Genomic DNA, 24,071 nt, shown 5'->3' on the forward strand with positions numbered 1-24,071 from the left:
ATGGCTGCCAATAGGCTACAGTGGGGAACGTGTGTGCAAACTCCTATACTGCATCTTTATACCCCTTGTTCCCCATAGATCAGAACCTGACGAAGATCCCAATGGGGCTCTAGGCAACGTAGTCGTTTAGGCCGCCTTCTCCCCATTGATTTGTCAAAAGAACCCGCCCCCTCAGCCCACTCCCCCCACCCCATATTAGGATAGGCTTGAGGCATTTATGAGGTATACACATATGCAGTGCCATGACCCCCTATCCTCCCCTTCTCACACATTATACCCCCTCACGTGATTCCCAGTGATTTTTTTTTCAATTAAAATATATATTTGCCATTGGAAAATCAGCAGCCACAGCCAAGATTTAACCAGGTACAATAAAATAAGTTTATTTCATAACTTAATATGAGACATTTAATGTTACACTGCCATATTTTATTCTTCAAGCCACCGGTACAATTTCATATATACACATCTGTCATTTATACAAGGAATGCGGACAGCAGCTAATGAACCAATAGGAGGTTCTGCATCATTCCCGAATTCCCCAGCTGCACCCATCTCCTGTACACCGTGGCGGCAGGCGTTATGTATACTAGCTCAGGCCACATAAGAGAGCAGCCAGTCCGATCAGTGGGGACCAGTAACTCATATATAATGGTCGGGCAGTGATGTCTGTGTGACCTAGCTGTGCGATAATCTGCAGCCACCGTGTGCAGGTAACAGGTGCCCCTTACAGGAGGATAGTAATATATGGATTAGAACATGCGTACAAGTAAATACACTTATTATTTCATAGTACTTTAAGGCATAGGTAGACAACATGTAGTTCTCCTGCTTGTAGGAACTGCGATGTTTAACACACTTGCTGGAACTTGTAAGTTGCACAACAGCTAGCAAGCCTGGCGTTACTGAAGTAGTGTTTAAAGGAAAGCTATAGATCAGTTGTGCACATTTTACCTTATGCGATAAGAGAATTTTAGCACAATCACACATATACTCTATAATGCAAAGGTTTGCTCCCCCAGTTCCTACATGTGGAGTTTGGCATATACACACCTCCGATTCGTGCTCTTATGGATGGGAACATATCACAGATATGATCTAAAGGAATACCAATATGAACGTGTGCATAATATAGAGGTTTGCCGAAACACAACCATATAGTTAGTTCTAGTAATCTCTATGCCAAGCTACAGATGCCGGCTGGCCACGCAAGCCACAATGGTCACTTCTGGGCAGCATATATTGCAGGGCATAAGACCAATACATCCATAACTACATGGATTATACCATCAGTATACCTCTGTAAGATGCAACACAAGTCGTTTCTGAATAGGCGCTCGTCTAGACATCCCTTATTGTTGGGGCTGTACCTGTTCTATTTTGCAGTGGTTTCTCTCTCTCAGTCTCAGTGGCCAATCACCTCTCACTGTGGTACAAACTACAGACACAAGTCCATTGACAGTATTGTCTGTAGTGTGACCTGGGTAGGAGGCTTCCTCCCAACCCTTGTAGAATTACAGTGCATACGTACAAAGTGGATTACAATCAAACAGAAATATATTAACTAGAAATTTTAAGGTTGTAACACTAATGAGGATGTGTACTGTGGGCCTGATTCAGAGCCGGACGCTATTTGCGCTCGCTCGTTCAGAAAAAGGGGCCGGCTATTTAAATTGAGCGCTCGCTCTTTGCGGTCTGTTGACGCCTCTATGTCTGAGCGAGCGAACGAAACATGCGCTCGCTATTTTGTAAAAACGCCCCCTGGCCGCTCGAATCCTACGTCATCTCCGCTATTTATTAGATTAATTGAGTACATCGAAAGGCGTCTGAACTGCTCGCAGTGCTTGTGGTTGGGTTTTCCTACCGCAATCATGCGAACAGTTCAGGCTAAGAAACAACCAAGTGACGTGGTCGATGACGCTGCTTTGTCAATTATGCACACCCTTAAAACGCCCGTTTTGACCGTTTGGCACGCCTGCGTTCGGATCACCACTCCCCATTTTCAAGCACCTTCCCCTGTTACCACCCACAAACGCCTCATCCTGTCACTCAAATTAGCAGGCACTCGCTATTTTGCGAGTGCTCGATTTCCGACCGCACTGACTGGTTGGCGCATGCGCATTACGACCCATACGCATGCGCAGTTGTGCGAACATCGCTCGGAGCGAACGAGCGGCTCTGAATCAGGCCCTGTATTCACTGTGTTTTGCTTTTAATAGTAGTATAGGGAGACACAGATTTAGCCCCCAACATGGTTGGTACGTTCTCCCAGCTCAATCAGAAGTAGGAATGACCATTGATGATTCATAATCATCGATGGTTCATGGCCGATGTTGAATGCTTCTACCATCAATGGGGAGTACCAGATGGTTTCCGTCCATCAATAGTATAGTATAACCAAATGTGTTTTTTTTTTGCAAGGTGCTGGGACACGGGGCATAGCTCCGCCCCTGGCCCCCAACAAGCCCTGACCCCCGGTTCTGATTGGCCCACGAGCCAGCCAGTTAAAGAACAGGGATGACCATCGGTTGGTGAAACAATCGATGGTCATCCACTGCATCGTTGGTTGGGGGAGGGGGTTGCTACATGGTACTATAGACTGTTTACTGTAGGCAGGAGTCATAAACCGAGCACAGAACCTTGTTCTCCCTGCAGTTTGTTAGTATCTTAGAAGAAATATTATTTGTTCTGCCAAGAACTTTTACTGTCCAGGTCACGGTGACTCTTGCTCTGTGTCACTGCCCGTGGCTGGCAGTGATCAGGGCACAAGGGCTCACCTGTGATCAGTAGGATCAGTGAGGCATAGTCATGGAGCCGCCCAGCTGCTTCCAAAATGATAAAGAATCTGTAACCTCTCTAGACTAGAACATTTTTTTTTTTTTAACATAATAGAAAAACATGTGAAATATGAATAAAAGCAATAGCCATAAGTGCCTGATAATGTGTCATGGCTCATGTGACAACTCTCTAACTTTTGGTGCTTGGTTCCTGCAGTGCTGGCTCTGTTACTCCTTCTATTTCGTTGTACCTCTGGTCACCCCTCACACAAGGGTTTGCTGTCTGAGTCTGAGGACGACGTGCGGGACAATATATTCAACTACAATGAGCAGGGAGGAGGAGAAGAGGATCAGGTACCAGAATATATATCCATCATCGCCTTGCCCATAATCCCTATCTGGACAGTAAGTAACAATATTGTGTCTGTGTCACCCAGGACGCCTATGATATGAATCGCCTCAGGAACCCTGCCATGCCAGTGCCGCCATCACCACGCCTAAAGCCCCCAATCCGGAGAGATGCCCCCTACAGCCAGACAATTCCCCGCTACCCCCGAAGACCCGCCGACCGTCCTTCTGATATTGGAGACTTCATACAAGACGTGAGTTCTTGAGCTTTAGATCTCGCCTTTCTGGGGTGCCAGTGACTGGCTGATAACCATCTTTTCTTTGTCTGCTCACAGGGGTTACAAGCCGCAGATGCTGATCCCAGTGTCCCCCCCTACGACACAGCACTAATTTATGATTACGAAGGAGAGGGGTCCGTGGCTGGGACCCTGAGTTCCATCCTGTCTAGCGAGGGCGACATTGAACAGGATTATGACTATTTGCAAGACTGGGGACCACGCTTCCGCCGGCTAGCAGACATGTACGGCCACCAGTGACTTTACTAGGACCAGCCCAAAGATTCCCATGACAAGACTTTAAACCTCCGTCTTACTCTTAAAACTGGAGACTCGACATACGTTTATCTATTGGGGAACAATGAATGCTAGAAGCCTTGGGGAAGATTTTCCGCAACAGCCTCTGAGTGTATATATATTCATGCCGGGTTCAGTAATGTTCTATTTTCATGTATTGCTGAGATAGCGACAGCACAATCAGAAAGAGACGGCTGGTGGGAGAGATACTGTACACCTGCATGGTCCCCGGCAAGAGGACCAATCCACGTATTTAAAGAAAAAAAAATTTGTTTACAGTAGATGCGAGACATAATAATGTTTTTCAAATTTGTAAGATGAGGCGTTAGCGTGGGAGTGGGACCATCTTGTGTAGACAAGAAGGAAACGATAGAACGTGATGTACACAGCTGGATTTGCAAGTGAAGGAAAGGTTGTGTGACCGACTTGCTGTAGAAGGGTTGGGATGTTATGGTTCTGACTTGGGTGGACAAAACGAAGTGAGAGGGGCAGAGAGTTGGAGACACTGGTAAGCAATGGAGTTGTCTTTAGTGGACTGGTTTCAGGATTGAATGACTCATCATGTAGGATTAAAGTGGAACTGGAGTGGATTATTGAGCATGTAGATCCAGGGACATACCTTCATAAATACAGAATGAGACTTAATAGAAAAGGTCCAGAGTCACGGAAGTCTCTCTGAAAATTTCCACATTTTATACATGTTATTAAAATAGTCTTTGAGTCAAAAGGTTATTTTGGTCGGCTAATTTTCCATCACCACACCAGAAGCCGAGAGCAAGGCTTGGGGGGGTTCCCTTTAGATCACCTTGTAACCATCACCAGGTACATTATTGACTCTGGCAGCTGTTGCCCATTTACTCAACGGTGAGAGCTTTGTTCTCTTCCCCAGTTTTGGAACCTGTTCTGATCATCTTCTTGGTGGAGCTGGCTAGTCGGGCATAGCTGTCCGGGTTGTAATCAGCACGGGGTTTGCCATGGTAAAGCAATGGCATTGAATCCTGGGTCGGTTGCAGGAGAAGAGGCGGCCGGCGCAGGCCGTCTCCTTGTCTCAGAGTGTCTGGAAGACTCTTTCTCTTGGTCTCGGGAAGAAGGAGGAGGCTGAGGACTGATAGGATGCAGAAGGAGGAAAGGACAACATGGTGGAGGAAGAAGCCAGACCTCTGCTGCAGGACAATAATTGGGAGGGCGGCGCGGCCGATCATACTGATTCCCAGAATTGTGCCCAGGCCGGAACCCCTAGAAGAGTGAAAGATGGTGAGATGATAGAGCTTACACACATCATCACAGAGGTGAGAGGGAATAGGTCTGGTAATGAGATAAATACCATCAATAAAGTCTAATATCACCTTGTAACAGAACATCATGCACAGAAGCAGCATTAAAGACCAGGGGGTGCATTTACTAAACGTTGGGTCCTAAAACCTGGCGCTTCCGATCGTGTTTATACACAAAATTTAAAAGGGCAATGATTTTACTAGCAAAACACAGCTAGTAAAAGCATTGCCCTTATAAATTTTGGGCATAAACACGACCAGAAGCATCAGATTTTAGAACCCAACGTTTAGTAAATAACCCCCACATGTCACACACACACACACACACACAGCGGAGGCAGCTATTCCGTGGAATGGCCATAGAATGCTGCCTATTAGTCAGGAATGACTGACGTCACTTCTACCTAGTATGGTGAGGCTGTAGTCTGAGGAACCTCCGCTCTGTTTGAGATCACCAATTCCTAGCGCACCCTGCCTCCACCGTATGTGTAAGTTGCACCAACTGGTAACTGTCTATAGAGGGGTGTATCATTTTCCAATATTAAATCAAAATAATAATAATTCAAATATAAAATAAAAAAAAAAGTACAAAATACAAGAACCCAAAATGCATTTTTCTTTCTAATTAGGTAAATGTGAGCAGATAGTGGTCTATCTGGATATAAATTATATTATATTAAGAGGTATCACTTATTGGGATGGTAAAACCTACTCACCGGATCACCGTTGGCAACACCTCGCTTGCATAGAAGATGCTCAGCATCACCATAGCATGGGAACAGAAGGAACCCAGCACAGAAATGGCAATAGAGGCTCCATTAAAGAGATCTGAAGGGGAGAGAGAGGTCTGTTATTGGGGAAGAGATTAGGGAAAGAACATGGGACAGTGGAGGTGAACAAGTCATACACTGTGTGAGGGCCAGGAGCAGAAGAGAACAGAACCCAGTCAGTATGGTGCAGATCAGAAGGACCGTGCGGCGGCCCCAGTGGTTCACAGTGATGCAGAGGAAGATACATGCGAGGAATTCGCTACCAATCTGCAGGAAATATGGGATGGAGCCACCTAGAACCATGAGGTTCTGAGCAAAGCACGGTCTGATCCCGCAGCCGATGAACCTGCATTTAAGAAAGCAACGTGAGAAACCAAATTAAGAGACCAGTGTCAATATATATATATATATATATATATATAAAAATATAGGATAATATTACACGTAGATTACACGGATAGCAGAATCACTAAAACACTATAAAACAATGATGACAGCACCGAGCTGCTTTGACCACACACCCATGTGGACCTGGGCAGACAACTACTTTGATGAAGGAGAAACTGAACAGGAGATGTTTGAGATCTGTCAGGAAGAACTTACGTAGTAAATCCAAGGATCAACGCATTTCGCCAAATAAGACGCGTTCCAAAGATACTGCATAGGCTGTAATAACGAGGACGGGGGAAAACCTCCCAAAACGAGTCTATTTCTGTAAGAAAGAGAATAGGGTAGGGAACATTGGATGTCCCTGTGTTAAATAAAGAACCACCATAGCCAAACATTGCAGAGTAAGAACTTTGCAGCGATGACTAAAGCATTAAATGATGGAAACTAGACGTATTGTAAATCTCTTCGGCAGAATAAAAGACGTGCGCCCACGCCTGAGTAACCTACATACCATCTAACTGATAATCTAGCTACCATTTGGCTCCTTTCTATCGCCTCAAAGAAAAAAAAAAACCTAGTGGTTTTCTGCATTCTTCTGTACAGATGGTTTGTTCTTTAAAGAGGCTCGAGACAGAAAAGGGAGAGCAATAAATTATGACAGTGCCAGTTAGGGCAATAATTAGCACGGTGCCAGTTAGGGCAATAATTAGCTTTTCTGCGACTTGTCGGGATCTGAGAGTTTTCTGAAGGGTCTGTCCAATGTTTTAAAGGGGCAATAATTTAAAAGGCTATTGCCTTTTTAAATGATTGCCCCTTTAAAACATTGTGCAGATTAGCTGGGATCTCGCAGACGCAGGCTATTCCATTCCTTTCCCCTCAATATCTCCTTGCTCCTGTGGACCCTACAGAGTCATCGGGAGTAGAGAAATGCGTAATTAAACCTGAGCCCAGATAACAAAATGTTTTGGACGAGTCGTAACTATTGATATTTATATATTGCACATTAGTTGCTGTAGTACATCCTGCATGCTGTAAGCTATGATGGTCTATATACAACCGCCAAAGGCACTTACCTGTAAACAGACTGTCTCGATCAGTGATATTCTCACCCAAGTCTATGCCGTTTGCTTTAGAGAACAGGCACAGCTCAGACTTACAGCGACTTAACTGCTGAGTGGCCAGGAGCCAGCGAGGAGATTCTGGGAAGAGCAACCTGCTACTGCATGAGGAATAGAAGTGATCATTTACAGCGTTATCAATCTGATATAATAAAGAGTGTAAACTGCCAATCACAAAAATAGACACAATATATAACAATCCTCACTATAGGAGCAATCACCTTAACCCTGTAACCATTCTGGCAAAGCTTCCAACTGTAATTTAATATCAGGCTTGAAGTACATTGCATGAGTGTACGATAAGGTTTGTCTTCAGTCTGGTGTTATGTTTGCGGAAGGAATAAAAGGCTACCAGATAGGGGACTCTAAAGCTGGGTACACAAACGATGTGTGTACCCAGTGACGCGACGGACAACCGCACTGTGGACGGGCCGACATATCAGGCGACCGGTACACATTACACGATCCAGTGCCCGTCCGTCCGATCACCAGCCACATTCCGCTGCATGGGGTCATCAAATTCAGCTACATGTAGGGCCAATCGGACGATGCGACTGATGACCAAACGGGAGATCGCTTGTCCGTTAGCAGTGCGTACACATTGGCCGAATCGGATGTGTACTCCGCTTAAGGATAACTGGTATACAGAGGTGGATATATTTAAATACCGTAGCGATATTGTTAAGGTAAAATTACTGTCACTTACCACCAATAGCCTCCTAGTAATAACAAAACTCCAGTTATTGCCCCCTGTAGGATCTTCCAGTCCAAGCACAGAACAGCCAAACCTGGAAGCAGCAGCTCTCCTCCCAACCAGAAAAATCCCCCGATCATTGTTATCATCAGTCGGCGACCAGGGGGGCAAAGTTCCAACCCTGAGAGAGGAAGAAAGTAATTTTCAATGGGTTATATAGTGTGGTAATGGCTGAGTACAGGCAGAGGGCGCCAGTGATACCTACCCGAGACTTACATCTAGGTCCAGCTTGTAATAAGAAAGAGAGTTGGATATGACAGACAAATGATAGCAGGTTAGAGGATATCTGGGAGAAGGAGCCTATGAGGGTAATTAATAAAGACTACACCGTATATAGATAGGTTTATGGTCCTTATAGCTGAAAACCAAGAAACTCTTTTGCTGTGCGCACAAAATGCTTTGGTTTAGTATTTGGCTAACGCCTCGTGCGGGGCGCACACAGGCTCCGCTCTTGGGAACTAGAAGTGTCCCTAGCTGGGCAGAGAGGCAGGGTATATGCAGGGCCTATCCAATCCCAGTCAGGGAACTGTGAGGTTCCCTAACACAAAGGTGTCAGCCTATACCAAGAAGGTTCCCCACAAAACAGAGGTTCTCTGACAACTACAGGAACATCAGACACCGCTACTCACTCTATAATATGTATTACCTGGCTTGGTTGCCCTTTATCATTAGGTGTAAACCATATATAGGGGGCCATTTATGAATGATCACATTTGCAATGTGATCTGTGCAGGACATTAACGCCCATGATCGCTTTGCAAGATGTGATCACAGCGCTGGGATGTATCATCCGTGACACGCAGGGACAGGGACTGCAAAAGGAGCCCGTCCCTGTGATGTGCCCGGAGAGCTGTCAGGGATACTGCGCATTCCCAGTCCCGCTGACTGCACATGCACGGTCGCCACGGGCCGCGGAGGGTTCCTACGGAACCCTCTCCCAGTAAGTTTTGCTATGTGTAGCCCGATGGTTACAATGGGCTAACGCCATCTTCAGATGGCATTAGCTGCGGGGGCCAATACCCGGAACGCATCCCATTCTGGATGTTGGTAAATCTGGCAGCATCGCATTCCCCTATAGAAACCTATGGGGGATGCGGCTGTGTGCAGGAATATAGGGATCGCAGCAGGTATCAGAGATATCTGCTGCTGTCCCTCCTTCATACATGGGAGGGGGGATACTAAATATTTGCGGGTGTTTTCGGGGGTAAAGCCGCAAATATTGAATGATAAATTGGCCCCAGAGAAAAAGATGGACAGGTGAACAATGACTTGAAGAGTTATTAATTCTAAAATAATACACACTGCACTAAGCTGGGTACACACCATAAGATATATCGTACAATATATCGTTCGAACGGGGATCGGTAAAATATACCGTGCGAATCGTATAGTGTCTACGCCCGAGTGTGTGTGCACGTAGGTCGTTCATTGCATCACCCCATTTCCTATGCTGTACAGCAAATGGGACGATGCAAGGAACAATGCCATGGAGCAGGGGCGTAACTAGGTATTTGAAGGCCCCATAGCACCACCCAGTGGTGACAAATGTATAGAACACATGTAACTTTGACAAGGAAGATGGGGCCCCCCACCAGCTCCGGGCGCCAGAGCAGCTGCACCTCTAGCACCTATGGTAGTTACGCCCATGCCATGGAGCTACATGCAGCATGTAACGATATATATTGCGCCATCATACAGCGGATCGTGTAGTGTGTCTACGGCGCGTGCAATATATCGTTACATCGCCTGGTTCCATCGCTGGGTACGCACATCGTATAGTATGTACCCAGCTTTAGAGAAGCTATTATTAACATTCACAGATATATATGTAATAGTTCTCATTCCTGGGCGGAACATGAGATATTTCACACGGTATCAATATTTGATGTTGATGAGTACTCTCTACTGCTCTCTGTTATCAGATCAGGCTGCGTAGAAGCTGGTTGTAGTATACCGACAGGAAGACTGCGGTGTGTAGGGGAATAATATCTCAGCCCTGTTAATCTAACTATATATAAATGTCTGTGACTGATATCAGTAGCTCTTTTAGATTAACCAACATGTATTCCAGGTCTAGTGTGGTTTACTATGTAGTGATTCCTGGTCAGCGCTGGCTCCTACCCCACCCTCCACCTTCACATCTCAGTCACAAAGTGTCAGCAAACACAGCAACCACCCAGAGCAAACAACAGGAGACAACCAGGGGAGGGGAAGGGAGGCCGTGATCCAAATCCTGCTGGAAGTCTGGATTAGGTCTCTCCTGCCCTATCGCACTCACTTGCTACGTAGAAAGACAGGAAGATTCCCGCCAGTGCTGCTCCGAAGCCGACACGGATGGCCAGGAAGATCAGGTACCCGGGAGAGAAGCTCAGGGCCAGGCCGAGAGGCAGCGCCACGACCAGCGCCGAAATAAACCCACTGCGGCGCCCAAATCTGCAAAGGCACAGACAGTCCTGTGAGGGCTTAAACCTTGCTCACACAATTCAAACACTTTTTCTAAAAGTCATCTGTTCATACATGTGAGCGTGATACATGTATGTGTTGTTCGGACACAAATCACTTTTACACATTTGTTTTTTGCTGAATAGGAGCCGCCGGGATTTCTACAAAGTGGGTGATAATGTCCTGGCCGCGTCCGAAATTAACTATTTCTACTTAATGGAAGTCTGTGGTGTTGGTGTCTAGAAGTGTGATAAATAAGCACAGGTCTGATCTCCTATGTACAATAATGCTGGGCATACACTATACAATTATCTGTCAGACATCTGCCCAATCTGGCTGGTTGGAATGAAAACCTGGTAATGTATGGGAGCAAATGACATTCGACCATATGATTCCAAACACTGGAAAACGGACCAAAACGACTGTTCACATTGGTTACATTTATTTGATTAGATTGTTTTATCTATTTTCCAGTGTTTGTGAGCAAATGGTCAATTGTCATTTGCTCCCATACATTACCAGGTATTTCGGAGACCTGGAAAACATGCCCTGTTAGTGCTCCCTGAGGACTGAGTTGGGGAAGCACTGGATTAAAGTCATGGACTAGGAATGTGGGACAGACTCTCACAGACATATGGCAGGGTTCGGTGTATCTCAGTAAATAAGAGTAGGCCCCAGCAATAGGAGCATTTTTCTTTTGGCTTACCTGTCGCATATACACCCGTATATGATGAAGCCAAGCAGCCAGCCAGTCAGGTTGCAGATCTGCTCAAGAGGCACCTTCCACTCATTGCCACAGACCAGGTCCCACTGGTTAGGAGAACAACAGCTCATTAATAAGCGTATAATGCAGTATGGAAATGAACAAAGTTGAACTGTTGCACTGGCCACAGTGGCCCCAGTCACTTGGTACAAGAGCTTACAATCGGCAACAGAAGTAGGCACAAGCCTACTTCCCGTTTGTTTGGGAATTACAAGTCTCAGCATACTCTAATATAGCCACTGGTATTACGGGCACATAATTCGCTGGGTCGTTAGTGGCCAGCATTGCTGTTTTCTCGTACTCTGGGCCCAATCACAGCCCTAGTGAGGTGTATGGGTTATAATCTTTATGAAGACCTAAGAAAGATCCAAGAGAGCAGGCACTCATTCTTCCTGCATGGGGCCGTGACAGGACGTCCAACTCACCTAATGACACATTGGCTTCATCAAGTCACTCAGCATATTCCATTCATACGCCCCCTCCCCCCTCCATACCACCCTGCCATGGAAAGCCGGCTGGGAAGCGCTTAGAAAGGCTCCCTGTAGTGCGTCCAGTAGGTCTGCAATGCTTAGGAACATACCTCACTCAGATGACACCTTTATCTCATACAACCTCAGCACTTATAGGTATTCCTGAATCATATCCGTATATTATACTGAGCGTCTTATACAGTGCATCCAGAAAGTATTCACAACGCTTCACTTTTTCATCATTTTATGTTACAGACTTATTCCAAAATGGAATAAATTCATTTTTGGTCCTCAAAATTCTACACACAGTACCCCATACTGACAACGTGTAAAAAAGTTTTTTTGCGATTTTTGCAAATTTAATAATAAAAAAAAAAAAAAAAACACTAAAAGGTGCATACACACACAACGATTTTTTGAATGATTATCGATAATGATATCGTTTATCGTTCAATCATTGAAAATATTGTTCACTTTCTAAGTTAAAACGATGAACGATTATCGTTCATGCGCGTTCACGTTTGTAGTTTGTAGTTCAGTCAGACTGACCAACTCAATGATTTTCATTAAGGGATTAAGCAAAAATCGTTTGCAGTTCCAAAAAATCTTTCATTACATTTAGTAAATAAACGATTTTAGTAAACGATTTGCGTTCATTTTTCCCTTGAAAAAAATGTACGAAAATCGTTTACTAAAATCGTTCATTTACAAAATCGTTGCGTGTGTATGCAGCTTTAGAAATCACAAGTACACAAGTATTCACGGCCTTTGCCATAAAGATCAAAATTGAGCTCAGGTGCATCCTGTTTCCACTAATCATCCTTGAGATGTTCCTACAACTTAATTGGAGTCCACCTGTGGTAAATTCAGTTGACTGGACATGATTTTGAAAGGCATACACCCGTCTATATAAGGTCCCACACTTGACAGTGCAAGTCAGAGCACAAACCAAGCATGAAGTCCAAGGAATTGTCTGTAGACCTCCGAGACAGGATTGTCTCGAGGCACAAATCTGGGGAAGGGTACAGAAAAATATCTGCTTCTTTGAAGGTCCCAATGAGCACAGTGGCCTCCATCATCCGTAAATGGAGGAAGTTCGGAACCACCAGGACTCTTCCTAGAGTTGGCCGGCCGTCTAAACTGAGCAATCGGGGGAGAAGGGCCCTAGTCAGGGAGGTGACCAAGAACTCGATGGTCACTCTGTCAGAGCTACAGCATTCCTCTGTGGAGAGAGGAGAACCTTCCAGAATGACAACCATCTCTGCAGCAATCCATCAATCAGGTCTGTATAGTAGAGTGGCCAGACGGAAGCCACTCCTTAGTAAAAAAAGCGCATGGCAGCGGAGTTTGCCAAAATGCACCCGAAGGACTATCAGACCACGAGAGACAAAGATTGTACTCTTTGGCGTGAATGCCAAGCGTTATGTTTGAAGGAAACCAGGCACTGCTCATCACCAGGCCAATACCATCCCTACAGTGAAGCATGGTGGTGGCAGCATCATGCTGTGGGGATGTTTTTCAGCTGCAGGAACTGGGAGACTAGTCAGGATAGAGGGAAAGATGAATGCAGCAATGTACAGAGACATTCTGGATGAAATCCTGGAGAGCGCTCTTGACCTCAGACTGGGGTGACGGTTCATCTTTCAGCAGGACAACGACCCTAAGCACACAGCCAAGATATCAAAGGAGTGGCTTCAGGACAACTCTGTGAATGTCCGTGAGTGGCCCAGTCAGAGCCCAGACTTGAATCCGATTGAACATCTCTGGAGAGATCTGAAAATGTGCTGTGCTTCCCATCCAATCTTATGGAGCTTGAGAGGTGCTGCAAAGAGGAATGGGCGAAACTACCCAAAGATAAGTGTTCCAAGCTTGTGGCATCATATTCTAAAAGACTTGAGGCTGTAATTGCTGCCAAAGGTGCATCAACAAAGTATTGAGCAAAGGCTGTGAATACTTATGTACATGTGATTTCTTCGTTATTTTTTTTTCTCAAACTTGCAAAAATCTCGAAAAAAACCTTTTTACACATTGTCATTATGGGGAAATGTGTGTAGAATTTTGAGGACAAAAATGAATTTATTAAATTTTGGAATAAGGCTGGTATATAACAAAATGTGGAAAAAGTGAAGCGTTGTGAATGCTTTCCAGATGCACTGTATAACAACATGCATTCTGGGATTAGTGACCCCTTGAAGCCAGAGTTTTATCTGATTTACAAACGCCCTATTTCCCCATTAGGGAACATCACATGGAATAGGAGTCTGCGAGCAGGTACACAGACAGCTCTGCAACACGTGGCAATACGTACACCGTACACACCTAATAAGCCTCAGGCCGTCTCCTCTCAACACAGGAGAAAACAAACATCAACTGATCTCTTTGCCAGCTATGGCAGGAAGTTGGAGCATAATATATGCACATACACACTCACACCGTATATACACAAGGGCACATACACAATCACACGTATATATATATATATATATATATATACAAGGGAGCATACACACTCACACCGTATATATACAAGGACACATACACACTCACACCGTATATACACAAGGGCACATACACACTCACACCGTATATACACAAGGGCACCTACACAATCACACCGTATATATATATACAAGGGAGCATACACACTCACACCGTATATATACAAGGACACATACACACTCACACCGTATATACACAAGGGCACATACACACTCACACCGTATATACACAAGGGCACATACACAATCACACCGTATATATATATATACAAGGGAGCATACACACTCACACCGTATATATACAAGGGCACGTACACACTCACACCGTATATACACAAGGGCACATACACGCTCACTCCGTATATATATAAGGGCACATACACACTCACACCGTATATACACAAGGGCACATACACACTCACACCGTATATACACAAGGGCACATACACAATCACACCGTATATATATATATATATATATACACAAGGGAGCATACACACTCACACCGTATATATACAAGGGCACATACACAATCACACCGTATATACACAAGGGAGCATGCACACTCACACCGTATATATACAAGGGCACATACACAATCACACCGTATATATACACAAGGGCACATACACACTCACACCGTATATACACAAGGGCACATACACACTCACACTGTATATACACAATCACACCGTATATACACAAGGGCACATACACACTCACACCGTATATACACAAGGGCACATACACACTCACACCGTATATACACAAGGGCACATACACACTCACACCATCTATATACACAAGGGCACATACACAATCACACCGTATATACACAAGGGCACATACACACTCACACCGTATATACACAAGGGCACATACACACACTGTATATACACAAGGGCACGTACACACTCATATACACAAGGGCACGTACACACTCACACCGTATAGACACAAGGGCACATACACACTCACACCGTATATACACAAGGGCACATACACACTCACACCGTATATGCCCAAGGGCACATACACAATCACACCGTATATACACAAGGGCACATACACAATCACACCGTATATATACAAGGGCACATACAGACTCACACCGTATATATACAAGAGCACATACACACTCACACCGTATATACACACAAGGGCACATACACACTCACACCGTATATACACACAAGGGCACATACACACTCACACCGTATATACACAAGGGCACATACACACACCGTATATACACAAGGGCACGTACACACTCACACCATATATACACAAGGGCACGTACACACTCACACCGTATAGACACAAGGGCACGTACACACTCACACCGTATAGACACAAGGGCACGTACACACTCACACCGTATAGACACAAGGGCACGTACACACTCACACCGTATATACACAAGGGCACATACACAATCACACCGTATATATACAAGGGCACATACACACTCACACCGTATATATACAAGAGCACATACACACTCACACCGTATATACACACAAGGGCATAGACTTTATTTTATTATGATCCAGTTTCATTCCTGGCAATAGATACTTCTCTGTCTGTTTTCCTCTCTTGCAGTGTATGTAATACATCAGACATATACAGGGCCAGCGATCACAGTAACATGTTATATGCGGCAGTAGGACCAGCCATACATAGTGCAGTGTATGTAATACATCAGACATATACAGGACCAGTGATCACAGTACATGTTATATGCGGCAGTAGGACCAGCCATACATAGTGCAGTGTATGTAATACATCAGACATATACAGGACCAGTGATCACAGTACATGTTATATGCGGCAGTAGGGCCAGCCATACATAGTGCAGTGTATGTAATACATCAGACATATACAGGACCAGTGATCACAGTAACCTGTTATATGCGGCAGTAGGACCAGCCATACATAGTGCAGTGTATGTAATACATCAGACATATACAGGACCAGTGATCAGAGTACATGTTATATGCGGCAGTAGGACCAGCCATACATAGTGCAGTGTATGTAATACATCAGACATATACAGGACCAGTGATCACAGTAACCTGTTATATGTGGCAGTAGGACCAGCCATACATAGTGCAGTGTATGTAATACATCAGACATATACAGGACCAGTGATCACAGTACATGTTATATGCGGCAGTAGGGCCAGCCATACATAGTGCAGTGTATGTAATACATCAGACATATACAGGACCAGTGATCACAGTAACCTGTTATATGCGGCAGTAGGACCAGCCATACATAGTGCAGTGTATGTAATACATCAGACATATACAGGACCAGTGATCAGAGTACATGTTATATGCGGCAGTAGGACCAGCCATACATAGTGCAGTGTATGTAATACATCAGACATATACAGGACCAGTGATCACAGTAACAGGTTATATGCGGCAGTAGGACCAGCCATACATAGTGCAGTGTATGTAATACATCAGACATATACAGGACCAGTGATCACAGTACATGTTATATGTGGCAGTAGGACCAGCTATACATAGTGCAGTGTATGTAATACATCAGACATATACAGGACCAGTGATCACAGTACATGTTATATGCGGCAGTAGGACCAGCCATACATAGTGCAGTGTATGTAATACATCAGACATATACAGGGCCAGTGATCACAGTAACATGTTATATGTGGCAGTAGGACCAGCCATACATAGTGCAGTGTATGTAATACATCAGACATATACAGGGCCAGTGATCACAGTAACCTGTTATATGCGGCAGTAGGACCAGCCATACATAGTGCAGTGTATGTAATACATCAGACATATACAGGACCAGTGATCACAGTAACAGGTTATATGCGGCAGTAGGACCAGCCATACATAGTGCAGTGTATGTAATACATCAGACATATACAGGACCAGTGATCACAGTAACATGTTATATGTGGCAGTAGGACCAGCCATACATAGTGCAGTGTATGTAATACATCAGACATATACAGGACCAGTGATCACAGTACATGTTATATGTGACAGTAGGACCAGCTATACATAGTGCAGTGTATGTAATACATCAGACATATACAGGACCAGTGATCACAGTAACATGTTATATGCGACAGTAGGACCAGCCATACATAGTGCAGTGTATGTAATACATCAGATATATACAGGACCAGTGATCACAGTAACAGGTTATATGCGACAGTAAGACCAGCCATACATAGTGCAGTGTATGTAATACATCAGACATATACAGGACCAGTGATCACAGTAACATGTTATATGTGGCAGTAGGGCCAGCTATACATAGTGCAGTGTATGTAATACATCAGACATAAACAGGACCAGTGATCACAGTAACATGTTATATGCGGCAGTAGGGCCAGCCATACATAGTGCAGTGTATGTAATACATCAGACATATACAGGACCAGTGATCACAGTAACATGTTATATGCGACAGTAAGACCAGCCATACATAGTGCAGTGTATGTAATACATCAGACATATACAGGACCAGTGATCACAGTAACATGTTATATGTGGCAGTAGGGCCAGCCATACATAGTGCAGTGTATGTAATACATCAGACATATACAGGACCAGTGATCACAGTACATGTTATATGCGGCAGTAGGACCAGCCATACATAGTACAGTGTATGTAATACATCAGACATATACAGGGCCAGTGATCACAGTAACATGTTATATGCGACAGTAGGACCAGCCATACATAGTGCAGTGTATGTAATACATCAGACATAAACAGGACCAGTGATCACAGTAACATGTTATATGCGGCAGTAGGGCCAGCCATACATAGTGCAGTGTATGTAATACATCAGACATATACAGGACCAGTGATCACAGTAACATGTTATATGTGACAGTAAGACCAGCCATACATAGTGCAGTGTATGTAATACATCAGACATATACAGGACCAGTGATCACAGTAACACGTTATATGTGACAGTAGGACCAGCCATACATAGTGCAGTGTATGTAATACATCAGACATATACAGGGCCAGTGATCACAGTACATGTTATATGTGGCAGTAGGACCAGCCATACATAGTGCAGTGTATGTAATACATCAGACATATACAGGGCCAGTGATCACAGTAACACGTTATATGTGGCAGTAGGACCAGCTATACATAGTGCAGTGTATGTAATACATCAAACATATACAGGACCAGTGATCACAGTACATGTTATATGTGGCAGTAGGACCAGCTATACATAGTGCAGTGTATGTAATACATCAGACATATACAGGGTCAGTGATCACAGTAACCTGTTATATGTGGCAGTAAGACCAGCCATACATAGTGCAGTGTATGTAATACATCAGACATATACAGGGCCAGCCATACATAGTGCAGTGTATGTAATACATCAGACATATACAGGGCCAGCCATACATAGTGCAGTGTATGTAATACATCAGACATATACAGGGCCAGTGATCACAGTAACCTGTTATTTCCCCGTCAGAGGATAACCTTGTCCATTGGCCAGGCGGTAGGAGATACCAATAACCGCTACACCTCTTCAGGATATACAGGTGGATTATATGTGTGCTTCGAATTAGCATGGAGTCCCTGTTTCCTAAATAACATTGTATTGTTTACACCTTTGGAAAACATTCCAGCGCTACCCCTTGTCAAAACCCGAAGGTAAAATCAAAGGGGTTATTAGGACTCTCATATGTGGACTTTGATCGGGTGAGAACTGTCAGATTCACACATTGCTCACAGTTTACATGCAATATACATTTTTTTTATATTTTTATGTTTTCTTTAGTAAACCTGTCAGTTATGCAGGTTTCTATTAGGAATCAAGAGGTTCCATGGTAATATATGAGTCTGTACAGACTTTTACAATATTAAGGTGATTGTTATATGTCATTTGTATACCATTACTGATATGCTTATTGTGTATTTATTAAATTCATGGTATATTTATTTGGTGTCTTGAATTCATTTCTGCCACGTTAAGTATTTATTTGTAATTACAAATCCAATTAGCGCAACACCATCATCAGTGTATTATCTGTGCTGTATTACAGCAAGGCCAGGAGTCTGGGGGAGAGGTATAAGAACCTAGCACCAGCACTGAGCATACAGTATATGTACATATTGGTCTCCTTATACACAGGATAGTGTATGCGATAGTGTCACTAATTAATATCATACTACAGTCTATACTGGGCATAAGCAGCAGCTCCGCTCCACCCCTTATACTGCATGTTGTGGCTGACGTACTAGTAATCGTATTATATATTACTGCTATTATGGTCATGATTTGAGCTGCTGACGGGCCAGGGAGAGGGATAGCGGTTTCCAGGCATTATGAGTCGAACAGAACTTGGTTGGATCCGTCCTATCATGGAGTACTAGACTGGAGTACAATCAGTGGGCAGCGCGGCTTTACGCTTGCAGATGCAATAAACCCTGCATTAGCCCTACGGAATCTCACATTAGCGTTAGGTAGTAAATGTGGCTCCCACGCAACTACAGTTATTTAGGTGCGATCTAGAATCAGCCCCTAAGCTTTGTAGACCACATGATGATTGACTTTAATGTATATCACACACAATACCAATTAGTTCAACTGCCTCTAACAATTAAAAATACTCCCCTGATTCATGCAAATAGCTTTGATCTCAGTTTGCCTTCAACTTGGTCCAAATAAATATTATTCTAAATGTTCCCTGGTCCTTTATTAGAAGGAAATAGGCCTGACTCACTCCAGGTAACGGTTATTTGCTGCAGTAGTTTAGATGAAGTTATATTCAATGTGCATCACGTCATGTTCTGAAAATTGTGTGAGGAAAAACCTAACAGACAGCAGCAAGTCAATACGAATTGTAATCTAATATAAAACTAAATTTTTCCTAACTAAACAAGTTACTCAGTAATCAGTATGAATCTATGTCTGGGCCAAATCCATGCGGACTTTTCGCCGTCATCGGATGTTTTGCCTGTGATAAAGTATCGCGCTCGTCCCCGTGTATCCCCATATTCAATTCTAAATTCATCTAAAAGGGGACCCGGAGAAAAGGTAATCAGCGAAAAGTGCTGTCATTTTTGGGGAAATCAGCCTGTCACCCCCCAAAAGATGCTCTGACATGGGGGTTCACTATGGGTACCCCGGAATAGCCCTGCTAAAGGTATTTGGGGGTCTTTAAATGGTCTCAATAGGCGCTATTTAGAGTCTTTGGGAAAGTGGTGAAGAATAGCATTTAGCAACTTAAAAAAAAAAATAAAAAAAAGGATTCCCATCACATTTGGGGTACGTGATAATGGGTTCTGGCATATTTAAAACTTGCTAATGTGAAGATTTTAAAAAAGTGAAAAATCCACCTGCCGCAAGAACCTGCAAACTAAAAAAACACGTGGGGCACACTTAGGGACCCCCCCTGAGTCTATTTCGCTAGTATAGAAGTTTGTCCACAATTATAATTTTTTTCGCCCCCTTTTTTGGGGTGTCCTGTGGCACTTTTTTTTTTTTTTTCTTTTTTTTTTTTTTCTTTTATATTTTGACACATCATACTGTTGGGGGACTGTCCAAGGGGTGCAGGGTGATTTTTGGAAGTTTGTACCCCAAAACACCAATTCTGCACTTATTTTCCACACATATTCATAGGTGATACTTTATCGCTGGATTTGATGCACTGACTTTTCACACGGGGCGAAAAGTCGGGAAAATTGAATACGGGGATAAGCGAGAAATGCGAAAATGACGTCATCGCCGATAAAGTATCGCCAATAACGGCTTTCCGCAGCCTAATTGAATACGGCCCATAGTGTAGATCAATAACCAGTTTGATGCACAATAGAAATCAGACAACAATCTGCATGGAGAATACACCTGGTCCCCATGCACAAGTCCTTACCCCACCCACATCTAATATACTTTATCTAAAGGTAATGAGCACAATTGCTAACAAAAATATATATTTATAGAGCAAAATGTATTATGAAATTTGAATAAATGAAGGAGAATTCAACAGTGACGGACAGTGCTACAGACAGACCTCTGCTGTGGGTGTAGAGGCAGTGATGCCAAGTGATGTAAGGTTCTGGCATTATACAGAGACTGGCACCACAGGCACCGTCAGACACATAGCTGCCAATAATAATAAGAACCAAAAGGATATAATACTGATTCCAGATGCCCCTTCTCCATCATCTGCCCCTGAAATCATCTCCCCCTGGCATTGCCCCTTCTCCATCATCTACCCCTGGCATTGCACCTTCTCTGCCATCTGCCCCTGACATTGCCCCTTCTTTGATAGCTGTCCCTGGCATGTCCTCTTCTCTGCCATCTGCACCTGGCATTACCTCTTCTCTGCCATCTGCCCCTGACATTGCCCCTTCTCTGACATTGCCTCTTCTCTACCATCTGCCCCTGGCATTACCTCTTCTCTGCCATCTGCCCCTGACATTGCCTCTTCTCTACCATCTGCCCCTGACATTGCCTCTTCTCTACCATCTGCCCCTTGCATTGCACTTTTCTTCCAGCTACCCCTGGCATTGCCCCTTCTCTGCCAGCTGTCTCTGGCATTGTCCCCTTCTCTGACAGCTGTATCTGGCATTGCCTCTTCTCTACAATCTGCCCCTTGTATTGCACTTTTCTTCCAGCTATCCCTGGCATCACCCCTTCTCTGCCAGCTCCTAACCCCCTCACCTGGGTAACGATGGTATTCTCCAGCCAGCCCCGAGACTGATACCCCCGGCCCCCGGGGCAGCTGCTGTTGTCCCCTGTGCTGTTGTCCCCACATGGGATCCCGGTGAGTGTGGAGTCCCCGGGGCACTGATGCTCTGGGATGCGGGTGTACAGGTTGTCCGAGAAGAACCCCAGAGCCACGAAGACATTGGGCAGCCAGGCGGCAGCGGCCACCAGCCGGGTGTAACGACCGAAGCCGCCCGCCAAGGGCCACACTCGCCCGTCAAAGTCCATATGGATAAGCGGCCCCAGGAATGGAGGAGACGGGGGGGACGAATCGGGGGAGGACTGGGAGAGAGGCCGGCGGCGAGGGGAGGAGTCCGGGGGAGGAGAGAGGGTGGGACGGGGACATCACTGCTGCTGTCACCGTGCACCGGCTGCAGCCCCCGGGGGTTGCTGAGGACATATCCGGGTAACGGGCAGGGCCCCCTGATCGGTGGCCCCAGGCAGGGCCGGATTAAGGTATGTGGCAACTAATGTACGGGAGCCCCTACCAATAATAAGAAGGTATTAAACAAAAAAGGTATAAATTAATGTTTAAACACTGCAAGCAGCACAATTGTGTTAAACACACTGTAGTGACCCCAGTTCACATTATGGGGGGCATTTATCAGAAATGGCATTTCCACTGCTTTCTGGGCGCAATGTTATCACCCAAGATCTCATTGGCATGTATTAACTGGCACCCAAAACCACAGGGACCAGGGTCTGCGAAAGATGCCCGTCCCTGCGATGTGCTCTCAGTGCTGCGTATGCGCAGTCCCACTGACCGCACATGTATGGCCACCATTGCCGGGGAGGGAAACCTCTGGTGGCTAAATCTGCGATGTGTAGCCCATAGGCTACAGTGGGCTACGCCAATCTCCGGAATGCATCGCATACCTCATAGAAACTTATGGGGCAGGGGCGTATCTATAATGGGTGCAGGGTGTGTGGGGAACACGGGCCCCGCACCGCACACCCTGCACCCATAATATTACTTACCTCTCCGGAGTCCCACATCGGCGCTGGGGTACGGCGCTGTAAAACGACTGGAAAATGTCCACTTTCCCGTCGTTTGCGCACGCGCAATACAGGGACAATGGCAGTCGCGGCCATTTTCCCGGTGATCTGTGCATACACTATAGACTCTGGGCACATTCTAGTGCCCAGAGTCTATAACTCCAGCGCTGGCCGTGCACAGCTCAGTGCACTGCCGGGCAGAGAGGAGGGGGCCTGTGTCGGAGACTGCACACGGGCCCCCTCCTCTCTAGAAACTCCCCTGCTATGGGGGTTGTGGCTGAGGCAGGGGTGGAGGGAGCACAGCAGGTATTAATAATTGTTGTAGTCCCTCTCAGTCATACATTCGGGGGATACTAAGTATTTGCGATTATGCCCTGAAAACAGGTGTTGTCAGGGAATAAGCCCAAATATTTATTGATTAATGGGCCCCTATGCCACACAGTGCCCCAACACTGGCAAGGTAGCTATGTGTGGGGGCACCTGTGCAATTGCCCCACCTGCCCAGGTAACAAACTGGGACTCCCTGGGGATGTGAGGACATATTGGGGTAATGAGCTGTGGCCCCCGAGGTCTCTGAGCACATATTGGGGTAATATGCTGGGACTCCTGGGCCCTGCTGCGGAAATATAGGGGTAACTGGCTGTGGCCAGATGGGCCCCGTGGAGGAGACTGCATAGACCGGGGACAAGCTCCACAACCTACGTGACACCCCTGACAGTGAACCATATACCTGATGCTCTGTGTGGCAGTGCTGAAGGGTAAAGGTGGGTACACACTGGACGATTTTTTGAACGATTTGCCCTATTCCGACGCATTGGAACGACAAATCGTTCAAATCAACAAATGTGTATGCACTATGCGCGCTCCCGTGGCGGCGTCCCTTCAATTTCTAGGTCGCCCCATAAATGCACCTCAATCTGACAATCTCGTTAACGATTTACAGCAATCGTGCAGTGTGTACGCACTACCGGACTACCAGGAGATATGTTTAACATTATATAGTTAATGAAACGACTGAATGACGCACGTTATTTCGTTTGGTAGATTGCACAGTGTGTATGCACTATATCGTTTGTCTGGGAGTTCAAAGGAAATCTGGACGACCGTCGCGTCGTTTGCAAGCTGGGACCTCAGAGCTCACCTGCCCGTTCCG

The 24,071-nt window shown here is 45.2% G+C and overlaps 2 protein-coding genes across 3 annotated transcripts in view; one reads left to right on the plus strand and one right to left on the minus strand.

Moving 5' to 3' along the window:
- The window catches only part of CDH15 (cadherin 15), a 60,227-nt gene extending 55,803 nt beyond the window's left edge, over positions 1-4,424 (plus strand). For both annotated transcript variants that reach the window (XM_088447354.1, XM_088447355.1), the window contains 3 exons: positions 2,995-3,131; positions 3,215-3,379; positions 3,461-4,424. In XM_088447354.1, coding sequence (XP_088303480.1) covers positions 2,995-3,131; positions 3,215-3,379; positions 3,461-3,661 — 503 coding nt within the window. In that variant the 3' untranslated portion in view covers positions 3,662-4,424. The remainder of the gene's footprint in view (positions 1-2,994; positions 3,132-3,214; positions 3,380-3,460) is intronic.
- Positions 358-22,217, minus strand: SLC22A31 (solute carrier family 22 member 31). The gene is made up of 9 exons (XM_088447356.1): positions 21,878-22,217; positions 11,152-11,255; positions 10,282-10,436; positions 7,956-8,124; positions 7,205-7,350; positions 6,345-6,453; positions 5,879-6,087; positions 5,688-5,799; positions 358-4,933 (listed from the first exon to the last, which is right to left on the minus strand). Exons 1-9 carry the CDS (start codon positions 22,148-22,150, stop codon positions 4,552-4,554), a joined length of 1,659 nt encoding a protein of 552 aa, XP_088303482.1. The 5' UTR covers positions 22,151-22,217; the 3' UTR covers positions 358-4,551.
- Positions 22,218-24,071: the final 1,854 nt, after the last annotated feature.

Source organism: Taudactylus pleione, unplaced genomic scaffold (assembly GCF_031769625.1).
Source record: "Taudactylus pleione unplaced genomic scaffold, aTauple2 ptg000430l, whole genome shotgun sequence".
NCBI classification, from domain to species: Eukaryota; Metazoa; Chordata; class Amphibia; order Anura; family Myobatrachidae; genus Taudactylus; species Taudactylus pleione.

Bases quoted from the DNA above. Each gene is read 5' to 3' on its own strand.
- SLC22A31 (XM_088447356.1), bottom strand. From the start codon at position 22,150: ATGGACTTTGACGGGCGAGTGTGGCCCTTGGCGGGCGGCTTCGGTCGT. The intron at 11,256-21,877 runs GTGAGGGGGTTA...TCTCCTAACCAG, and splicing joins AGAATACCATCGTTACCCAG to TGGGACCTGGTCTGTGGCAA. The intron at 6,454-7,204 runs GTAAGTGCCTTT...TCTTTCTTACAG, and splicing joins TCGAGACAGTCTGTTTACAG to AAATAGACTCGTTTTGGGAG.